The sequence below is a fragment of the Prosopis cineraria genome, unplaced genomic scaffold, assembly GCF_029017545.1.
Source record: "Prosopis cineraria cultivar Desert tree isolate PC_DT_omini unplaced genomic scaffold, ASM2901754v1 PC8, whole genome shotgun sequence".
NCBI classification, from domain to species: Eukaryota; Viridiplantae; Streptophyta; class Magnoliopsida; order Fabales; family Fabaceae; genus Prosopis; species Prosopis cineraria.
In genome coordinates this window covers 8,384,508-8,403,883 of record NW_026555339.1, presented here as the reverse complement: position 1 = coordinate 8,403,883, position 19,376 = coordinate 8,384,508, and the positions used below count along the sequence as shown (strand labels likewise).

The following is a 19,376-nucleotide window of genomic DNA, read 5'->3' as shown; positions in this document are numbered from 1 at the left end:
GAATCTAGATTTGAATTTAAATTTGAACCAAATTTTTCATTTAAATATATAAAAGTATGTGGATTTGAATTTAAATCAAATCCAAATTCATATTTCGTTTCAATTTTAAATTTTCTCAAAACCATAGCTATTTAAAATTCCAGCTACCTTAATCCTTTCATATTTTTTTCACATTTGTTTTTTATTGATGTTTGTTATTTTCGCCTTTCATCTCATCTCTTGCCCTTGTTTCTTACCCATTAAAAAAAAAAAAAACCGCATGATGAAGTTTCTGGGGGTAAAAATACTGAACAACTGGAATGACTTCTCTTATTGCTATTAGCTTATCACCAGTAGGACACTTTTTTCTTTCTTTCTTTATTTTATCAAGTGTGCGGATACTTCTAACATGTATTACCTATAAATTAAGAAAATTTTATTTTATTTCAAATCTCAGGAGAAATTGATTTATATTTTTAGTTTTATCCTTTTTCATCATTAATCTTTACAATTTCTTAGGTATAATTATTTGGCTTTCATTTTATCATTTACTAACACGAGTAAAAATAAAAAAAATATTTTTGTAAATTAAAAAATGTTTTATATTTTGAACCAACCGTATATTGTAGAAAATGTCTCATGTTATACTTTCTGAGTATTCAAAATTAAAATTTATAGCTAAGAATACTGAAATTTTGAAATACCAAAAAAGGACCATAGTCTTTATGTAGAATTAAATTTTTTTATATTTTTTTTTTCAGTATTTATATTTTATATTTTCAGTACACATATTTCCTCTTAGTCCTTAGTTTTTTAATTTTTCATTTGTCATATCTTAAATAGTATTTTCAATACTTATTTTTTATGTTTCTAAAATTGAAATATACTTTTTTATTTTCAATAATAAAATCATGAAGATGAGTATTGGAAAAAAAAATAAAAGACTAGGTACTGAAAATGTTAAAAATAACTATTAAAATATGTGGAAAATGAGTATTGCGAATTTGAAAAATAAGTAAAAAAAAAATTAAATGAGAAAAGTTTTAATCCCAACTAATGGCCACGGCCTTTTCTGTAATTACATAACTTTAGAGTGTAATTGTAATTAATATTTTTAAAAGGTCTTTAAATATTTTTTTCCCTATAATATGGCCCATGATCAGATGATCTCTATCTGCATTTTGAAGAGCCATTATTGTGCTTATTTCAGTACACGTTCCAGAAGATTAAAAAGACTAAATTTGATGGAAATCGGTGGAGTACCCAAATTCATAGTGAAGGGTTCATTCCAATTTCTTGTGTTGGTTGGCAGTGACTTGCAGAGTCTTTGGTGGAATCATTCAAAATTGGAAATCTACGCGCCATGAAGTTTCCTGGAAAAGTATTGAGAGACTTGAAACAGTATATTCTGCAACTTTAATTTGGTTTTGGCTATTGACTGGATGATCAAAGCATTCGAAGATTGGTCAATGCAATTCCGTAGAATATGAAGTTTTTATTCACGCAATTGACAAATGGCAGCATCTCTTTCTTCGGATATTGTTTGGGACGAAGACTTTACAAGCGTCCTGCATGCATGGGGCAACGTCTTCAACATGTCACCACGCATTCAAATTTGAATAAAAGCTCTCTCTTGAACCCCTTCAAGACTCGACACAAGCCAACAGTATCAAGCAAACCAGCTAACCCTCATTTTTTCACAAGTACAATTCATTGTATTCACCCTCAAGTAATGTATTATGATTTTTTCACGTACATTTGGGTACTTTAATTGATCTCTAAATTTTTTTGCCTCGACACTCTAAAAAAATTGTGGTAAAGGATATTTGAAACTCACAATCATTTGGTCACTGTTGTTTCTAAGACATAGCTTCTCTGGCATATTGCTTGACAGTTTTGAAGGGGCACGATGCTTCGTGACTCAAAACCCAAACCATGCCAACAGATTTACAATTAAGAATAACTGAAAATAAAAAAGTCTCAATAATAATTTATCGGGTATTTTCTTATTTTAAAAGCGGAAATATTTGTAAATGGAATGATTCAATTTTCATTGCGTCCTAAGAAAAATGTTATTGCTTGAGTGATTTTTACTTCGCGAACCGTACGTTCAGACGAGGTGGTAGTGGAAAATTGAGAAGGAAGAATATGAATGGAAAATGAAGGCATTTATGAATCACTTTTTTTTTTCTGTTGGAAATTAAAGACGGGATGATTTGAAAGTATTAGAAGACTTGACTATAACGAGAATATGATGTGGTCATAGATAATTTTTTGGGTATTTAAATGTTTGTTTACTTTTAATTTTGTTAATTAATAATATTTTTGAGCAACGCCTTCTTTTCCAATAATTTTTCACAAATTAATTCGCCATGACCATTCTTCATTGAGTTCATTCTATTCAAATTCATTAACCAGAGAATTTCACTTCATAAATATCATCTATTTTGTTATTTCAACATATAATATCTTCACTTGTAGTATTGGAAAAGTATGATTTTGTTGTGTGTAATAAGTGTGTGGAGTAGAGATACAAAAAAATGTGAATTTTCTACGATAAAAGTGCATAATGTATTCAAAAGAGCGGAGAATCAAACATAAATGAGAAATTTTGAGCCTCGGTCAAATTTTTGTCTATAGGATCAACTTTCAATTTAATGTACATGTAAAAAGCCTGAATTTATTCTCAAACATAAAAGCCTGAATTTATTTGTATTAAAAAAAGCCTAAATTATAATATTTTTCCGGATTTAATTTTATTATGAATATATATATATATTTTTTTTTTTTAAATTTCCAGTCACGTGTATTGGATGTGACTGGAATTGTAGAGAATCCATATTAAGAAACTCTACTTTTTTGAAAAGAGGCTGATGTGTTAGTAACTAGATACTTTAAACTGACAAAATGCTGACATTATCGTCTCCAACATCTGTTAGACATATCGATAGCACATGGAAGCAATGGCACATGACAATGCATGGCTTGTCTGGCAGCGATAATAATATCTAGTCTTGGGTTTTTCAACCTTTCATGCACAATGGTGATATCTATTTGACTAAAAACTGACCAAAAATAGGTGTTTAATGGAGACAGTGTGGCAGACTGACTTCTATAACCTCACTATTATTCCAACCAAAACTCAAACCTTCTCATCTCTTAGTTACACCTCATAATAGACACAAGACATGGGGACACATATAAAATAATAAAAATTAAAATTAAAATACTATAAAAAATAATGTAGATTTAAATTACCAAAATTAATAATTATTTAAATTTAATAAGTTAAGAACTCAAAATCTATTAGTGAAATATCAAAGGCTTAAATTTTTTTAGAACTCTAATATATTTTATTTTTTAGTTTAGTGGGTTTAAAATTGTTAGAGTAGTGGGTGCAAATTTTCAAAAGTTATAATATATACTTGTAAATTACTTCAAGTTGAGTGGAGGCATTTGCCCACCCTCAACTTTATCTAGATGAATCTCGCTATGATGCCTGAAGTAGCTGAGGAACCAAGGGAAAGAAGAGAGAACACTCTCAATATAATATAAAATATATTTTTTTGTTACTTGATGATTCTCCATAAAAGAGGGTAATTCTTTTTATATTGAAATTAAGTAGATAACGCAATTAAATTAGTTAAGGGATGGTTATGCATGTGCACAATATGAAGGGGGTTATAAATGGAAAGAAGCTGAAAGAGTTATGAAATTTAAAGAAGAGTTCATGGAATGAACAATTCAATCGTTTCAGGATGACACGTGAATAAAATATAATATGTTACTTTTGTTTGGTACTGCATCAACAAAATTCAAATCTAATTGGAATAAATTATTGACAAAGTTCATTGGCGCATATAAGATTTCCACTACTGGAGTTAAATATAAATCTAGATAGCATATACGTCACTTTTGCTTTGTTTGATCTTCATTTAGATTTAGTTTTAAAGTTTACTCTTCCAAAATTGAATTTAAATTTCCGATCCGCGACTTAACTCGAAGTTCTTTTTCCTCTTCCACTGAAATCCTAATGTGTTTAAGATTGATATAGAGATTATCTATTAGGTAATTCTACAATGTACATATATAAATTTATCAACTTTATTTTTATTTTCCACTTTTTTTCTCCTAGTACAATGTACTTTTTGATGAATTTTCCCCCCAGCTTTCAACTCATCGGGCTATCACATCAATTAACACTAATTCATTTTGGTTTTGGACATTGAAAAGGACAAGAACACCACTTTTTTTGTATGCGTGTGTGCGCGTGTCTATATATGATGCAAAGAGCTCCTCGCCAAGTTCAATCTACTCCAATTAAGCATGATGGCAAGCTTCACTTCGCTGATTTCATTTGTTCTACTATTTCTGCTATTTGCTGCAACATTCAAGAAAAGCGTGGATAGTACAAACTTGGCTGTCCGTTGCAATGAAGATGATAGAAGGTTGCTCTCGATCTTCAAACAAGGAGTGGTAGATCCAGAAAACCAACTCTCTTCTTGGACTGTGGAAGATGATTGCTGTTCGTGGGTGGGAGTTTACTGTGACAACATCACAGGAAGGGTTACGGAGCTTAATCTTTTCGATTATATATTAGGAGGTGAGATAAATCTATGTCTGCTTCAACTTGAATTCCTCAACTACTTGGACTTGAGCTACAATAACTTTGAAACTGTGAGCATGTCACCATGCAATTTCTCCAAATCTCTTGTTGATGAACACAAATTTGACAACCGATCACTTGCAACTCCTTCTAATCGGTCAGCAAGTTTTTCTGTAGCTCTATGGTTTCTTGATTTTTCTAACAATGATGAGTTAGTCATCAATGATCTTCATTGGCTTTCTGAATTTTCTTCCTTAAAATATCTTGACCTTAGCGGCAATGATCTAGGAAATGAAACCAAATGGCTCCATTATATGGCCACGCTTCCTTTACTCTCTGAGTTACACTTGAGCGATTGTGGATTGAGCAATTTTCCATCCCTTGATTATGTCAATTTTACATCACTTGAAGTTCTTGATCTTTCTTTCAATGAGAATATCAGCTCAGAATTACAAGATTCATTCTTTAACATCACCACTCACATCTATCATCTTGACCTTGGCTCTTGCAATTTCCATGGTCAGTTACCATTATCCCTGGCCAATCTTAAAAGCCTTCAATATTTACAGCTGACATCTAATAGGCTCAAAGGACCAATTCCAGATTGGTTAGGTCAATTTGAACAGTTGCAATACTTAGACTTATCCTACAATCAGTTGAATGGCAATCTTCCAGAAAACCTTGGAGAACTCCACAACTTAAATCACTTAAACATTGAGCACAATTTCTTGGTGGGCATTCTTACAGAAAATAATTTTTCCAATTTATCGAATTTAAGGTCCCTTGACTTGAGTTCGACAGGTTTCGAATTTGATATTGATCCTCAATGGGTCCCACCATTTCAACTTGAGGCATTGCAAATGCGTAACACAAGTATGGGGCCTAATGTTCCAAAATGGTTATATACACAGCGGTTTCTAAAAGCTCTAGACATTTCTAGATCAGGAATTTCAATAATTGATGCAGATGTGTTTTGGGGCTTTGTAGCAGAAATAGCTTATGTTGATTTGTCGTACAACTTGATTAGCGAAGACATATCCAATATCACGGTATTAGCAAATATCTCTAATATCTTTGATGCATCTCACAACTCTTTGTCAGGATCAATTTTCTCGTTATTGTGCCGTCTAGAGAGGAATCGAGCAAGCATGTTGATTTATTTGGACTTATCAAATAATCATTTGAGTGGTGAACTCCCTGATTGCTGGGCCAATTGGACAAATTTAACATACCTTAATTTGGGGAGTAATAGGCTAAATGGTGAAATTCCTCCGTCAATGGCTTCGTTAATGAAACTTCAAACACTCAACTTGAGTGATAATAGTTTCTTTGGCGAATTTTCTTTAGACTTGACAAACTGGAAAGATTTGGGAGACCTCCTCCTAGAGAAAAATAAATTTTCTGGAAATTTGCCAAATACAATGCAACAAAATTTGATGGTTATGAAATTGAGGACCAATCAATTCACAGGCAATATTCCATCACAGATGTGCAACCTATCTTCTTTGAGAATATTGGATCTTTCTGATAATAACCTTTCTGGATCTATACCTCATTGCCTAAATAATATCATGCGCTCAATTCCTGAAAGTCTTGATCTTATGGGTGAGTTTCACTTATTTGCTAAAGGAAGAGAATTGGTTTACTATATGGATGAGTTCTATTTAAAAATGATTGATTTTTCCAACAACAATTTATCTGGAGAAATTCCTAAAGAATTGTTTAATTTGACTGAAATGTGGTCCTTGAACTTGTCCCGAAATCACTTGGTTGGAAATATTCCTAAAGAAATTGGAGGCATGAAAAGCTTGGAATCTCTTGATCTCAGCTATAATAGACTTTCTGGAGAAATTCCTTCAACCATCTCTAATTTGTCTTTTCTCAATTATTTGAACCTCTCATACAACAATTTCGACGGACAAATTCCATTGGGAAATCAAATTCAAACTTTTGATGCTTGGAGTTTTGTGGGCAATCTTGAACTTTGCGGAGATCCTCTTCCAAAGAAGTGCAACATGAAAGAAGAAACTCACAATTCAAAGACTGCTGACGGAAATAAAGATGACAACTTTCTAAAGTCATTGTATCTTGGGATGGGGGTTGGATTTGCAGTGGGCTTCTGGGGAATTTGTGGTTCTCTCTTCCTCATCAGGTCATGGAGACACAAGTTTTTTCTATGGTTTTATCATTTGGTAGATCAACTTTATGTTGCTGTGGTCCTCTGTTTTAAAAACTCCGAATGAACATGAAGAACAAACTATTCTTAAGGTAATAAGCTTGCTGCCTTTTTTTTTTTAATAAGTATTTCTAAATGATTGCTTATTTTCTTCTATTTTCTTCTTAATTAACTGAGTTGTGTTATATTGCTTATTGTTGAATATGTTTTCTCTACGGGATGCAAATGCAACAGGAAGCATGGAATTCAATACTATTTACCATGGAATTAAAGTCTTGATTTCCGCTTCAAGCAACTGGGAGCACTGCTTTGGATTCATATTGCCACGGCCTCTTGTGTTTCCTGTTTAATGTCCTTTCATCATCTTAGCTAGTACTGAATAGTGAAAATAAGGAGATTTTGTAATAATAATTACTAGTGTATATGTGTGTTCTCATGCATATATTGTGAAGAAACTTTTTGTTGAATGGTTTTCCGAGTGATGTATGGCTCTGCTTTAAACTTAGATCATTTTCTCTTTCAATGGACTGTCCTTTTATAACTACGTTACTGATCTTGGTGCTGCAATTTGTGTATGCATTTTCATATGCAATGATTTTAAAGGCATTTGGCCAAAAAATGCATGTATGATTCCAACAAATGCCTCAGGCAGCTTCTCCCAAGCCAATATCCTAAATTTATATGTATATTATACGTCAACAAAAAATTATATTCATACAAATTTTTAAGTCTTTTCAACACGTCTAGGCTTGTGCTAAAATTCTATACAATGGTTCTTCTTCTTCATGCTCCAATAGGTCAAGTGCAGGCCTTGTTTGATCATAAAGAGCTGGTCCACTTTCCCACAGTAAAACTAATTCTAGTGTCTCTCTCATTCACCACTACTTGATCGATGCCAGAAAATCTTATACAAACTAGAATAAGATAGAGCCACAACAAAATTGAAAGTTTATAATAGGTGATCGTGTTTCACCACTACGATAACGTTAACTATGTTCAAAATTGAAAGTTAATTGTCAAGTTCTAAATGTTAACTGAACTATTTGTAGATGACTTAAAGCTGGGATTAATTTTTTTGGCTCTGAGAATGAGTTGTTTTATATCTCTAATTAACTTGGAGGTACCTCTTAGATTTTTTACCTGCAGAAGCTCACTCTTGTTCTGAACTTAGGTCCAATGATTGAGAGTTTGGCAAATTTCTCTGAACACACGGCATCCTTTCTGGCATACACAACCTTCTTATTAATGCCCTGAATATTGAAACATCAATGCAAAGACCTCTTCTAAGAAACCCATCTGGGAGTGTAACATCTGCCTCTTCATTGTCTTTACCGCAGTAACCATCTACTATCCATGAATAAGTGTATTGACTGGGGCAAAACCCAGCATCAAGCATGGAAAACAACATCCAGCCTCTAACATTTCCTAACTTTCAATGCAGATTTCATGTCTCCGATCTTACAGAAAGCATTTATCAACGTGACTTTTCTTTCACTCATTTCTGTCAAGAGTTTATTTGCATCTCTTATTTTGCCATCCTGACACAGCTTACACAAAATTGAGTTACAAGTAACAACGTCAGGGTGCAATCCCTTAGCCTCCATCATCTCACGCAATTTCAGAGCTTTCTCAAGGTCAGTTATTTTACAATACCCATCAGTCAATTTAGTGTGTGCAACATTATTGGGAATTGCAGCTTTGATGGTGCTGATGCTTCTCCCATCCTACCCTCTCTACAAAATCCATAATTAAGAGAACTGTAACTGACAATGTCAAGATTTATTCCTTCTCTTTCCTTTCTGTCCTGGATAGAAAAAGCCTCACAGTGCATACTTCTCTTGCAATATAATGATATCGAAGTATCGTAAGTGAAAATATCAGGAAACACGCCCTCGCTTCCATCTCATTCAGTAAAGGATCTGCCCTCTGTACATCTCCTGATTTGGAACGAGCATGGATTAACACATTATAGATATGTATGTTAGGAATAATACTAACTTGAACTATTTGTTTGTAAACCATCCATACCACAGTATAGGCATGCAAGTGAGGTTTCAATTTATATAGCCTCATCTGGTCAAAAACCGGAATGGAATCATCGGTCAATGTATTACAAGCCAGCTCAATATATGTGAATTCACTTCTGAGTCATGTTGAATTTCAATCGAAGTTCTCAAAACTGATGGCGACGTCCCTGTGGGCAATTTTCTGCATCTCTCGTGTAGTACTAAAATGTTTATACTTGGCGAGGATATGAAGCATTGACCATGAACATTGCAAAGAGTTCTTATAATTTGGAATCGATTTGGCCTATTTGAAGAATGATAAGGAATGAGATAGAGCAAAGACAATAAGAGAGAGTTGCAGGGACCTGGTGAATCGTGGAAGAAGTGAGAGTAGAAGCCCTCTCCAGCTTCAATAGATTACTCCATGACCCTTCACAACGATAGCAAGCACGCTCAAGATGAATAGGTTGGGTTTTTGAACCACAAAAAATTTCGGAAATTGGTTCAGAGGCAAAAAGAGATCAAGCTCGGCTACTTGACTATCTAAACTGTCGTCGTCACCAAAGCAGGATTGGCGCCTTCTTCCTCGAACAGTCAAAATGGATTGTGATTCTTAAAGTTCGCCTGTAATGAAAAAATCTATTGAGCACAAAAGAATATTTTTTTAAACAACTATTTAGCATATTTCACTATTAAAAATCAATGTATTATCTTTAAAATACTTGATTATAAAATTAAAAAATTATCTTGATGATTATAAATAACATTTAGCTAATCATAACTTATTTTTACTAATGATTTTCAAATAAATAAACTTGAAAAAGGGAAAAAAAACTTTGATAAATTTACAAAAATATATATAATAAATATAAAATTTGGTTTGGTTTGGTTCAAGTTTGCTAAAAGAAAAAACAAACCAAGCTTTATTTATAATCAGTTTTGACCAGTTCATGTTGGTCTGATGTGATCAGTTTGGATTGATTTTGAACACCTTTACCTTAAACAACTTTCATAAGTGTTATCTTTAATCTTCTTCTACCTCTCTTTACAGGGCTCAAGATTATCCTTTTCACTCTTTTCATCAATGCTTTCCACAACCTTATCCGTCTAAACCATTTCAAACTATTTTCAATCATTCCTCCTTCAATAGATTTCACACTCACTTTTTCCTATGTACGCTTATTTTGGATTTTATCTTTTTATGTATACCCACACATCCATCTCAACATTTTTATATTTGCTACTCCAAATTTATACTCATGTTGTCCCTTTAAATCACAATATTCACTATCATATAACATGGTTATTCTTATAATAATTCAATGGAACTTCCCTTTAAATTTATAAGATATCATTGGATCACAAATAACTAATTTAACCTTTCTCTATTTAGACCACTCAGCTTAAATCCTACGCGCAATATCCCCAACAATTTTCCACCATGTTGAATAATTATTTTTAAATATCTAAACTTTTTCACTTGTAGTATGATTCAATCTTCCAATCTCACTTTCAAATTACTATTAACTAACCTCTTATCAAAAGTGAAATGCAAATATTATATCTTACTCCTATTCAAGTGGAAACCGTTCGACTCTATAACTCAAGTTTGTAGTTAATATCCTCTCTTGACTCTACAATAAAAAGTATATTATCCCAAAATGCATGCAACGAGGGATTTTTCTTGAATATGCTCAGTTAGAGTATCTAGAACCAGGTCAAACAAACAAGAGCTTAAAGATGAACCCTATTATGGGTCAATTGTGATCCCTTATAAAAATAAATTAATATATATGATAACTTTTTTTATGTGTGTTTATATTATATTCTTACATAATTATGCCAATAGAGGAAGCTGATGTAGTGGTAGTTGGGCTGGATTATTTCCATTTGGTCCCAAGTTCGAACCGTAGTGAGCCCATGGAACATTTCTTTTTTCCTTTGCTGATTTTTCTTATAAAATTTCCAAATTACCCCTATTATAATCAGACTTTTTTTTTAAAACTCTTCCTTCATTTTTCGGCGAGGATTCTAGAGCAAAGAGAGAGGGAGAGTCGGTGGAGAGAGTAAGAGGGATTTTAGGTCTAGAAATTTCACTTCCTTCATATACAGCAGTCACTGGTGTGGATCACTACAAAGGTTCCGTCTGCAGTTGCTAGTTGATTGAGTGTGTGAGTACGTGGCTTCCTTCTTCCCTGCTGTGACGTCGTCTGGTGTGCATGCGGGCTTGAGCTGCAACTTGCTTTCTCCTCTGTTCTTGGTGTTATAAAAGAGCATGCTAAACCTTCTCCTTCTTCCTCCTTGAATTGTTACTGCTTCTTTTCAGTTTCAGCTGTTATTATCACCGGTATGCTTGCTTCTACTCCATCTGTCGTTGGTCAGTCAACTCGTGATCCTTGCACTCTGTTTTTTTTCTATTTATTTCATATTACCGAGCTCTTTCTCTCTTCTTTATCCAGGTGTATGTGTGAGTATTTAGATCTTCCTTCCCTTTATTATCACTAGTGATTATCGTTGGAAAGAGTTGGAGACTTGTGCTGCACCGATTGCTCCGGCTGTCTTTCATGTTCTTTGTCTCTGTTTTTCCTCTTCATTTTCTGTTCTGGTTCTATCTGTGGCGTCACCTTCGAGTAATAGCTGGGATGAGAAACCAAGTTGCCAAAGCTACGACAGTGCTGTTATGAGTGTGGATTATTGTTGCTGATTCATTTACTATGTTTCCTTACGAGTAGTGCCCAGTTTTCTACTTCCCTGTTCTGCTACAAGCTTCATTTTTTTTCTTCTCTCTCCTTTGCTGTTCGTTGCTGCCTGGGTCAGTCAAGTTGAGGTGAGAAGTTTAGTTTTTGTGTCATCAATTTTGTTGGGTTGTGCACGTAGGCTTCTGTTGTTGTACGTAAGAATATAAGTGCTGTATATGTACGTGAAAATGCAGAAGTTAGTATGTGTGCCTTGCTATTACTTCTCAGTTATGAGTAGTTATGGAAGCTTCAAATTTTTCTGCTGTCACCTGTACAGATACATAGAGAGGAGAAAAACAAAATTTAAACAAGAAACCTATCTGAACTTAGTAACAATATATGATAAATGTGGGTTGGGGGTTGAAATTTTAGATATTTATCCTTCCTTGTGATTACATGTGCAAACATAGAAAGGATTATTTTAAAGTAAATGGATATTGTAGTTGTATAACCCAGGAAAGTGATTGAATTAGTGATAATACTTGGACCGATTTTAAATCATAAATTTAGCTTTAAATTTTGGGTGAGGATGGTTAATTTGAAATTGTTTCTAAAGATTGGGAATCTATGAAATTATTTTTATCTTGATAGGGAGTGAGGAAGAACGAGACCCTGATCAGAATTGAAAGAAAGGATATCCTTAAGAATTTAAAGTTCTGACAAGTAAGTGAATGGCATTCCATTTAATTTAATTTATTTTTATTTTTAATAGTCTTTTTCTTGAAATATGTTATTCGTATGGATTATATAAATTTTGAAAATTATGAAATATCAATGAAGGAAAAACGAGTTATGATACGTGCATTTATTGTTTTCAAAAGTGTATTTTCAAGATTGATGAAAGTATTTTTGTGTGGTTGTTAAGTTTTGGAATGTACTGGCTATTCAATTACTGCAAGTTTGGTATATTAGCCATAAAAATATGATTTTTGTAAATTTTGAGAATTGAAATAGTTCATGCGAGTTTGGCATTGAGAATGGTAATTTTATTACAGCAGTAATTATTCTTCTCGCATGTTTGAAACGTGATTTTTAAGAGGACTCAAAACAGAACACTGTTGCTAACGGCAGTTCCGTTAGCCCGTAGCGTACTGTGGTTAAACACTAGCTAGTTTGTTTTGTGAGTTTTATTCTCACGTTTGGTATTCGTGGGCTTCGTACTCGCGTTTAATTCCGTGGCTTGAGCCGCGTTTGGTCACTTACTCTCGTGGACTGTGTGTCCACGTTTGTTTCGTAGCTATGGCTGCGTTCGGTTATTTACCCTCGTGGATTGGTGTGTCCACGTTTGTTTTCATGGCATAATCTCCATAGTAAATAAACTGCTTTTGTAATAGCCCTTACTAAAACAAAACCAAACTTGTCATCAACAATACTAATATCTAACCTCAACCTATGTTTAATCACTCTTTCAGACAATTTCATTTTATGACTCACAAGCTTAATCCCCATGTAATTTTTACAATTTTGAATATCTCTTATTTTTGTAAATAGGAACTAAAGCGCTTTTCCTCCATTTACGAGGCATCTTCTTGAACTGTAAATCTTATTAAATAATTTAGTCAGCCATAGTGCCTCTTCTTCATCTAAATATTTCCACACAACAATAGGGATATTGTCAGGTCCAATGGATGTACCTTTTGTCATTTTCTTAAAAGCTTTCTTAACTTCACTATCATGTATCCTTTAATAGAGTGACAAATTATGTTCTCCTTTACAAATTACTAAATCTTCCAAGTTACTAGATGAGTCACCTCCAACATTGAAAAGCTCATAAAAATAAGTCTCCCATTTGTTTTTAATAGCACTATTTTTAACCAAAACTCTTCCTTTTTCATCCTTTATACACCTTTCTGTTTCAAATCCGTTGATTTTCTTTCCCTATACTTTGCAATCTTATAAATTTTTCATTCTCCACCCTTGTTCAAAAAACCCTTATAAAACTCTTCAAATACTTTAAAATGTGGTTCACTTATAGCTTTCTTTATTTCCTTCTTAGCCATATTGCACAATTGTATAACTTTAAAACACTCCTTTTTATGTTTAAACTATATGTTCATATTCCACCACCAAAACTCTTGATCACTCAGATCTAAACCTTTTAATTCTTCCAAAATTTCTTTAGCAACCTTTCTTACCTTTTTAGCCATATCTTCGGACAAGATGTTAACACTTCCTTGAGACTCCCATATTCCTTTATCTAAAAGATTATTCTTGAAAAATTCCCTCTTCATTCTTTAACTATCATCACCTAATCCTCAGGTTTAACACTTGTCAGTGCTTTTGTTTCACACTCTAAATATGTAGGACAAGAACCCTATGTTGTGTTGTTACATCATCCTAAGGATCACTTTATAATTGTTAGAAAATCTTCTATCCGTGTTCCTTAAAAAAAAAGTCAATCCATAACCTAGAGGCTCCACTTTTATAAGTGATGAGATATTCATCCCTCTTCTTGAAATAAGTGTTGATAATCTTAAAATCATCTACCAGAGAGATACCGAGAATAGATTGCCCTTTACTATCGAGCTCACCCAAACCAAAACCACCATGCATCCTCACATAATTACCCGTCTCCCTGTCAACATGACCATTAAGTCCCTTGCAATAATCTTTTTTTCACTTTGTGGTTATGCTTTGAATCAATCTCTCCAAATCTTTTAAAAATAATTCTTTAAGATGGGCTTTTAGCCCCAACTTAAGGTACACAACTACAAATAATAATATTGATAGTGTCACATCCATCAATCATTCTTAAGGAAATAATTTTATTCTCAATTCTTTTAACTTCTATCATACTCTTCTTCCACTCCTCATCAACAATAATACTCACCACATTCCATGTGCTAAATTTTAAAACCTTCAATTTCCATAGCCTGTTCACTAATCCATTTAGTTTCTTGAAGGCACATGATATTATTTTTTCCAAGAATCATAACTCCTACTATCTCCAAAGATTTATAAGACAAGGTCCCAACATGCCAAGTACCAAATCTAATCTTTCCCACAAAGCCTAACTCTTTCAGCTACACTTGTCCAAGAAAGCGCGGTAGACCTTCCTCATTCAAGTGCCATTACAATGACTCTAACTCACTTGTTTACGTTACTTACAAACAACGGCCTAATATTAGCACCAAAACCTCTATCGTCCATATTCATGTTATTTAGGCTAGGGATCAACTATGGGACAAAAAAATTGTCTATCTCCATCTTTTAAATAGGACCTAGGGAGTACACACACATATGATATGATAAAACTCTAGGTGGTTGCATGCATAAGCAACCTTAGTACTATTGCAATTAAATCAACACTTGCCAAACATCTCTTTAGTGTATGACGAGGTTTCAAAAACTGGAATGCTCATTGAATCGAACAAAGCACTAATTCATAGTTTGTTGGTTGTGTTAAGATATTAATATATGTAAATATTGTGTAATTAGTACTTAATATAGTAACTTACGTTGTAGATGTTAGCTTGAGGAATAGAGATTCTCATTTTACATGGTATTGAAGTTACAGAATCTGACATTCCTCTTTGGTCGTGTGAGTACATAGTAAAGTGAGGGGGGTGAGGGATTTCCATTTAGGGTTGATTTGAGCCTAATGGTACACTCCATTGCCTCAAGGCGTCTTGTTGCTGAAAGCTATGTTCAGACATATCGTGTTGACTACTTAGAGACCTCACTAGTGACAAAACTCTCCTAGGTTCGGCTTTTCATTTTGTCATCCTAATACTGCCTATCCAGTAAGTGTTGAGTTAGTTTATGGCCTCACCTATAGTTAATCAGTAGGAAGCTCTAAAGCATGTCTTACATTACTTGAAGGGAGCTCCTGGCTAGGGTATACTACAAAGTAATCATGGGCATACGGACATAAATCTGCTAGACGATCTACTACTAGATATTGTGTATTTGTGGGAGGAAATTTGGTGTCCTGGAGAAGCAAGAAGCAAGATGTGGTACAATCAGAATATAGAGCGATGGCGCAATATATGTGTGAAGTAGCACGAATATATCAGTTATTGAAGGAAGTTGGTCTCAAGTCCACACTACCAGCAAAGTTATGGTGTGATAGCAAAGCTGCACTACACATAATATTTAATCCAATGTTTCATGAGCGCACAAAACACATCAAGATTGATTGTCACATCATTCACAGGAGAACAAGTTGGGCATGATTAATTCTATGCTCCAACTTGAGGAGGAGTGTTAAAATATTAATATATGTAAAAATTGTACAATTAGTAATTAGTGTAGTAAGTTGTAGCTGTTAGTAGGAGGATAGGAGTTTCTAGCATTAATTACTCTACCCTCTCCTCTTACACACACACACACACACACACACACACACATATATATATATCACAATAAATAAATTAGATAACACAAGTCATTATTCAGAGGTTCTTAATCTACAGGACGGACTGTGGTCAAACTGTATTTGAACCAATTATCATATTAATTTACCTAAGATTAACATTATTAAAAATTGAGAAAGAGATCAAAAAAATATAAAGCATTAAGCACTTTTGGAAGACATAATTAAGCTAAATAAGAAAATAATGTATAGGCCAAAAAAGAGAGAGAAATAAAAGAAGTGCAAAGTTTGAGAAGATGTGATTATATTTTTTAAAAAAAAAGCTTTAAAATTTAAGAAAAAAGCAAAAATTAAAAAAATGCTTATAATTAAGAAAAATATGAATTATTAAGCACCTTCAAGAAAAATATAAGTAAAAAAATCAACAAAAAGAACAAGGCAAAAAAGATTTAAAAAAAAAAAAGCAATAAGTTATACACGCTGTGTGTGCATGCGAGCTTCCTCAAGTCCCACATAAAATATTTATTTTGGAATTTTATTTAAAAATTGAAAAGTTATCAATAAAAATATAAAGCAATAAGCATTTCTTGAAAACATATTTGTGCTAAATAAAAAACCAAGTTTAAACCAAAAATATAGATAAAAGCACTTTTTCAAGACATATTTAATCAAAATTTTAAAAAATATGTTTAAACAAAAATATAGATAAATAATAGAAAGTGCAAAGATTAAAAAAATGTGCTTATATTTAAAAAAGCTTTAAAATGGGAAAAAAATCAACAAAAAGCATGAGGAAAAAAGAGAAAGAATAGTTATATGTGGTGTTTGTGCATGATGGTTCATCAAATCTCACATCGAAAATTTTTTTAAAAGAAAATAAAGGTTGACTTTTATGTAAAAATTGAGAAATATTTCAAGAAAAAGTAAAGCATGAAGCAGTTTTTGAAAACAAATGATAGGAAGTGCAAAGATTTTAAATATGTTCTTATAACTAAAGAAAATAGAGCTTAAACAAAAACGGTAAATAAATAAAAGAAGGTGCAAAGATTAAAAAGGAGTGCTTATATTTGAAAGTTTTAAAATGTAAGAAACAAATCAATATAGCCTGTATGCATTGTGGTTTCATCAAATCCCACATCAGAGATGACTTCTATTTAAAAATTGAGAAAGATATCAAGATAAATATAAAACATTAAGCACTTTTTTGAAGACATATGTGAGCTAAATAAAAAAAAGTTCAAGTATAGAAAAGCAAAACAGAGAGAGATAAGCAATAGGAAGTGAAAAGTTTAAAAATATATGGTTATATTAAAAAAAGCTTTAAAATGTAAGCAAAAAATCAACAAAAACATATCAATAAAAATGATGAATTTTATTTAAAAATTGATGATCCTCATAAATGGTGAATTTTGTTTAAAAACTGAGAAAGGTATGGATAAAACTGTAAAGCAATAAGCATTTCCTGAAGACATTTTTGTGCTAAATAAAAAAAAAGTTTAAACAAAAGATATAGATAATGAATAGGAAATGAAAACATTAAAAAGATGTTCTTATATTTAAAAGAAAATAAAACGAATGAAAACAATCAAGAAAAACAATTAGGTAAAAAAAGAAAGAAAGTAATGAGTTATATATGGTGTGTGTGCATGTGGTTTCATCAAATACCACATCAAGATTTCATTGTTAAAAAATTGAGAAAGGAACCAAGAAAAATATAAATCATTAAGCACATTTTCACATATTTGTCTAAATAAAAAATAATGTTTAGACAAAATTATAGATAAATAATAGGCGTGTGAACGGTGATTTTAACAAGTTCCACATTAGCGATGACTTTTACTTAAAAATTGAGAAAGATATCAACTAAAATATAAAGCATTAAGCACTTTTTGAATACATATGTAGCTAAATAAAAAAAATCAAGCATAGACAACAAAATAGAGATAAGCAGTAGAAAGCACAAAGTTTAAAAAGATGTTCTACTATTAGGGAAAAATCTTTAAAATATAAGCCAAAAAAACAAAAAACAAAAAGAACAAGGGAAAAAAACATAGAGAGAGAGAATGCAATTAGTTACATATGCTATGTGTGCATGCTTGTTTCCTCAAGTTCCATAAAAAAAATATTTATTTGTAAAGAAAATAACTTAAATGCTTGATAATATGATACCTTTTTTATGAATATATAATTAACATTCTTCATAAATGATGAATTTTATTTAAAATTGTAGAAGATACCAATAAAAATATAAAGCACTAAACATTTCCTGAAGACATATTTAAGTTAAATGAAAAAAAGTTTAAGCAAAAAATATTGATAGAGAATAGGAACTGAAGAGATTGAAAAGATATGTTTATAATTTAAAAAAAAAAACTTTAAAATGACCAAAACATTCAAGAAAAAGAATCGGAAAATCAAGAGAAAGAAACCAATGAATTATATATTGGGTGTGGTATGGTGATTTCATCAAGTCACACATCAAAAATTTATTTTTTTTACAGAAAATATGAGATGGCTTTTAGTTAAAAATTGAAAAAGGAAAAAAATCATAAAGCATTAAAGACTTTTTGAAGACATATTTATTAAATAAAACATCACGTTTAACCAAAAAAAAAAGATAAATAATTAGAAGTCCAAACATTAAAAAGGTCCGCTTATGTTTAAAAAAGCTTTAAAATGTAAAACATAAGGAAAAAAAGAGAAAGAATGCAATTAATTATACGTATATGGTGTGTGCGCCTGGTGATTTCATCAGCTCTCACATTGAAAATATATTTTTAAAAAAAATAAAAGATTATTTTTACTTAAAAACATAGAAAGATATCAAGATACGTATAAATCATTAAGTACTTTTGATGATAAACAATGGGAGAAAAAATTCAACAAAAGAACAAGGAAACAAAATAGAAAATAATGCAATGAGTTATACATGATGTTTATGCAAGTGGTTTCAACAAATCTCATTTTTTCAGAAAAAAATGACAAGACTTTTATTTAAAATTTGAGAAAGATATCTGGATAAATATAACCCAATATGCACTTTTTGAAGACATATTGTAGCTAAATAAAAAAATCAAGTATAGAAAAAGCACTGTTTGAAGACATATTCTAGCTAAATAAAAAAATCTAAGTATAGACAAAGCACTTTTTGAAAACATATTCTAGCTAAACCCAAAAAAAAAAAAACAAGTATAGACAAAAAATAGAGGATAAGTAATCGGAAGTGTAAAGATGAACAAGATGTACTTATATTAATAAAAAACCTTAAAATGCAAGTAAAAAAATCAATAAAAAGAACAAGGAAAAAAATGAGAGAAAATGCAGTGAGTTTTATATGCTGTGTGTATGTGTTTCTTGCCTCAAGTCCCACATCAAAAATATATATTTTTTTAAGGAAAATACCTTAAATGCTTGATAATATGATACATTATTTTAACAATATAAGGTTAACATTCTTCATAAATGATGAAATTTATTTAAAAATTGAGAAAGTTACAAATAAAAATGTCAAGCAATACGCATTTTTTGAAGACATATTAAAGCTAAATAAAAAAAT

The 19,376-nt window shown here is 31.9% G+C and overlaps 1 protein-coding gene across 1 annotated transcript; it reads left to right on the top strand.

The window, feature by feature from the left end:
- Positions 1-4,308: 4,308 nt before the first annotated feature.
- Positions 4,309-6,828, top strand: LOC129317229 (receptor-like protein EIX2). Its single transcript, XM_054961597.1, has one exon. The coding sequence runs from the start codon at positions 4,309-4,311 to the stop codon at positions 6,826-6,828; it is 2,520 nt and encodes an 839-aa protein (XP_054817572.1).
- Positions 6,829-19,376: the final 12,548 nt, after the last annotated feature.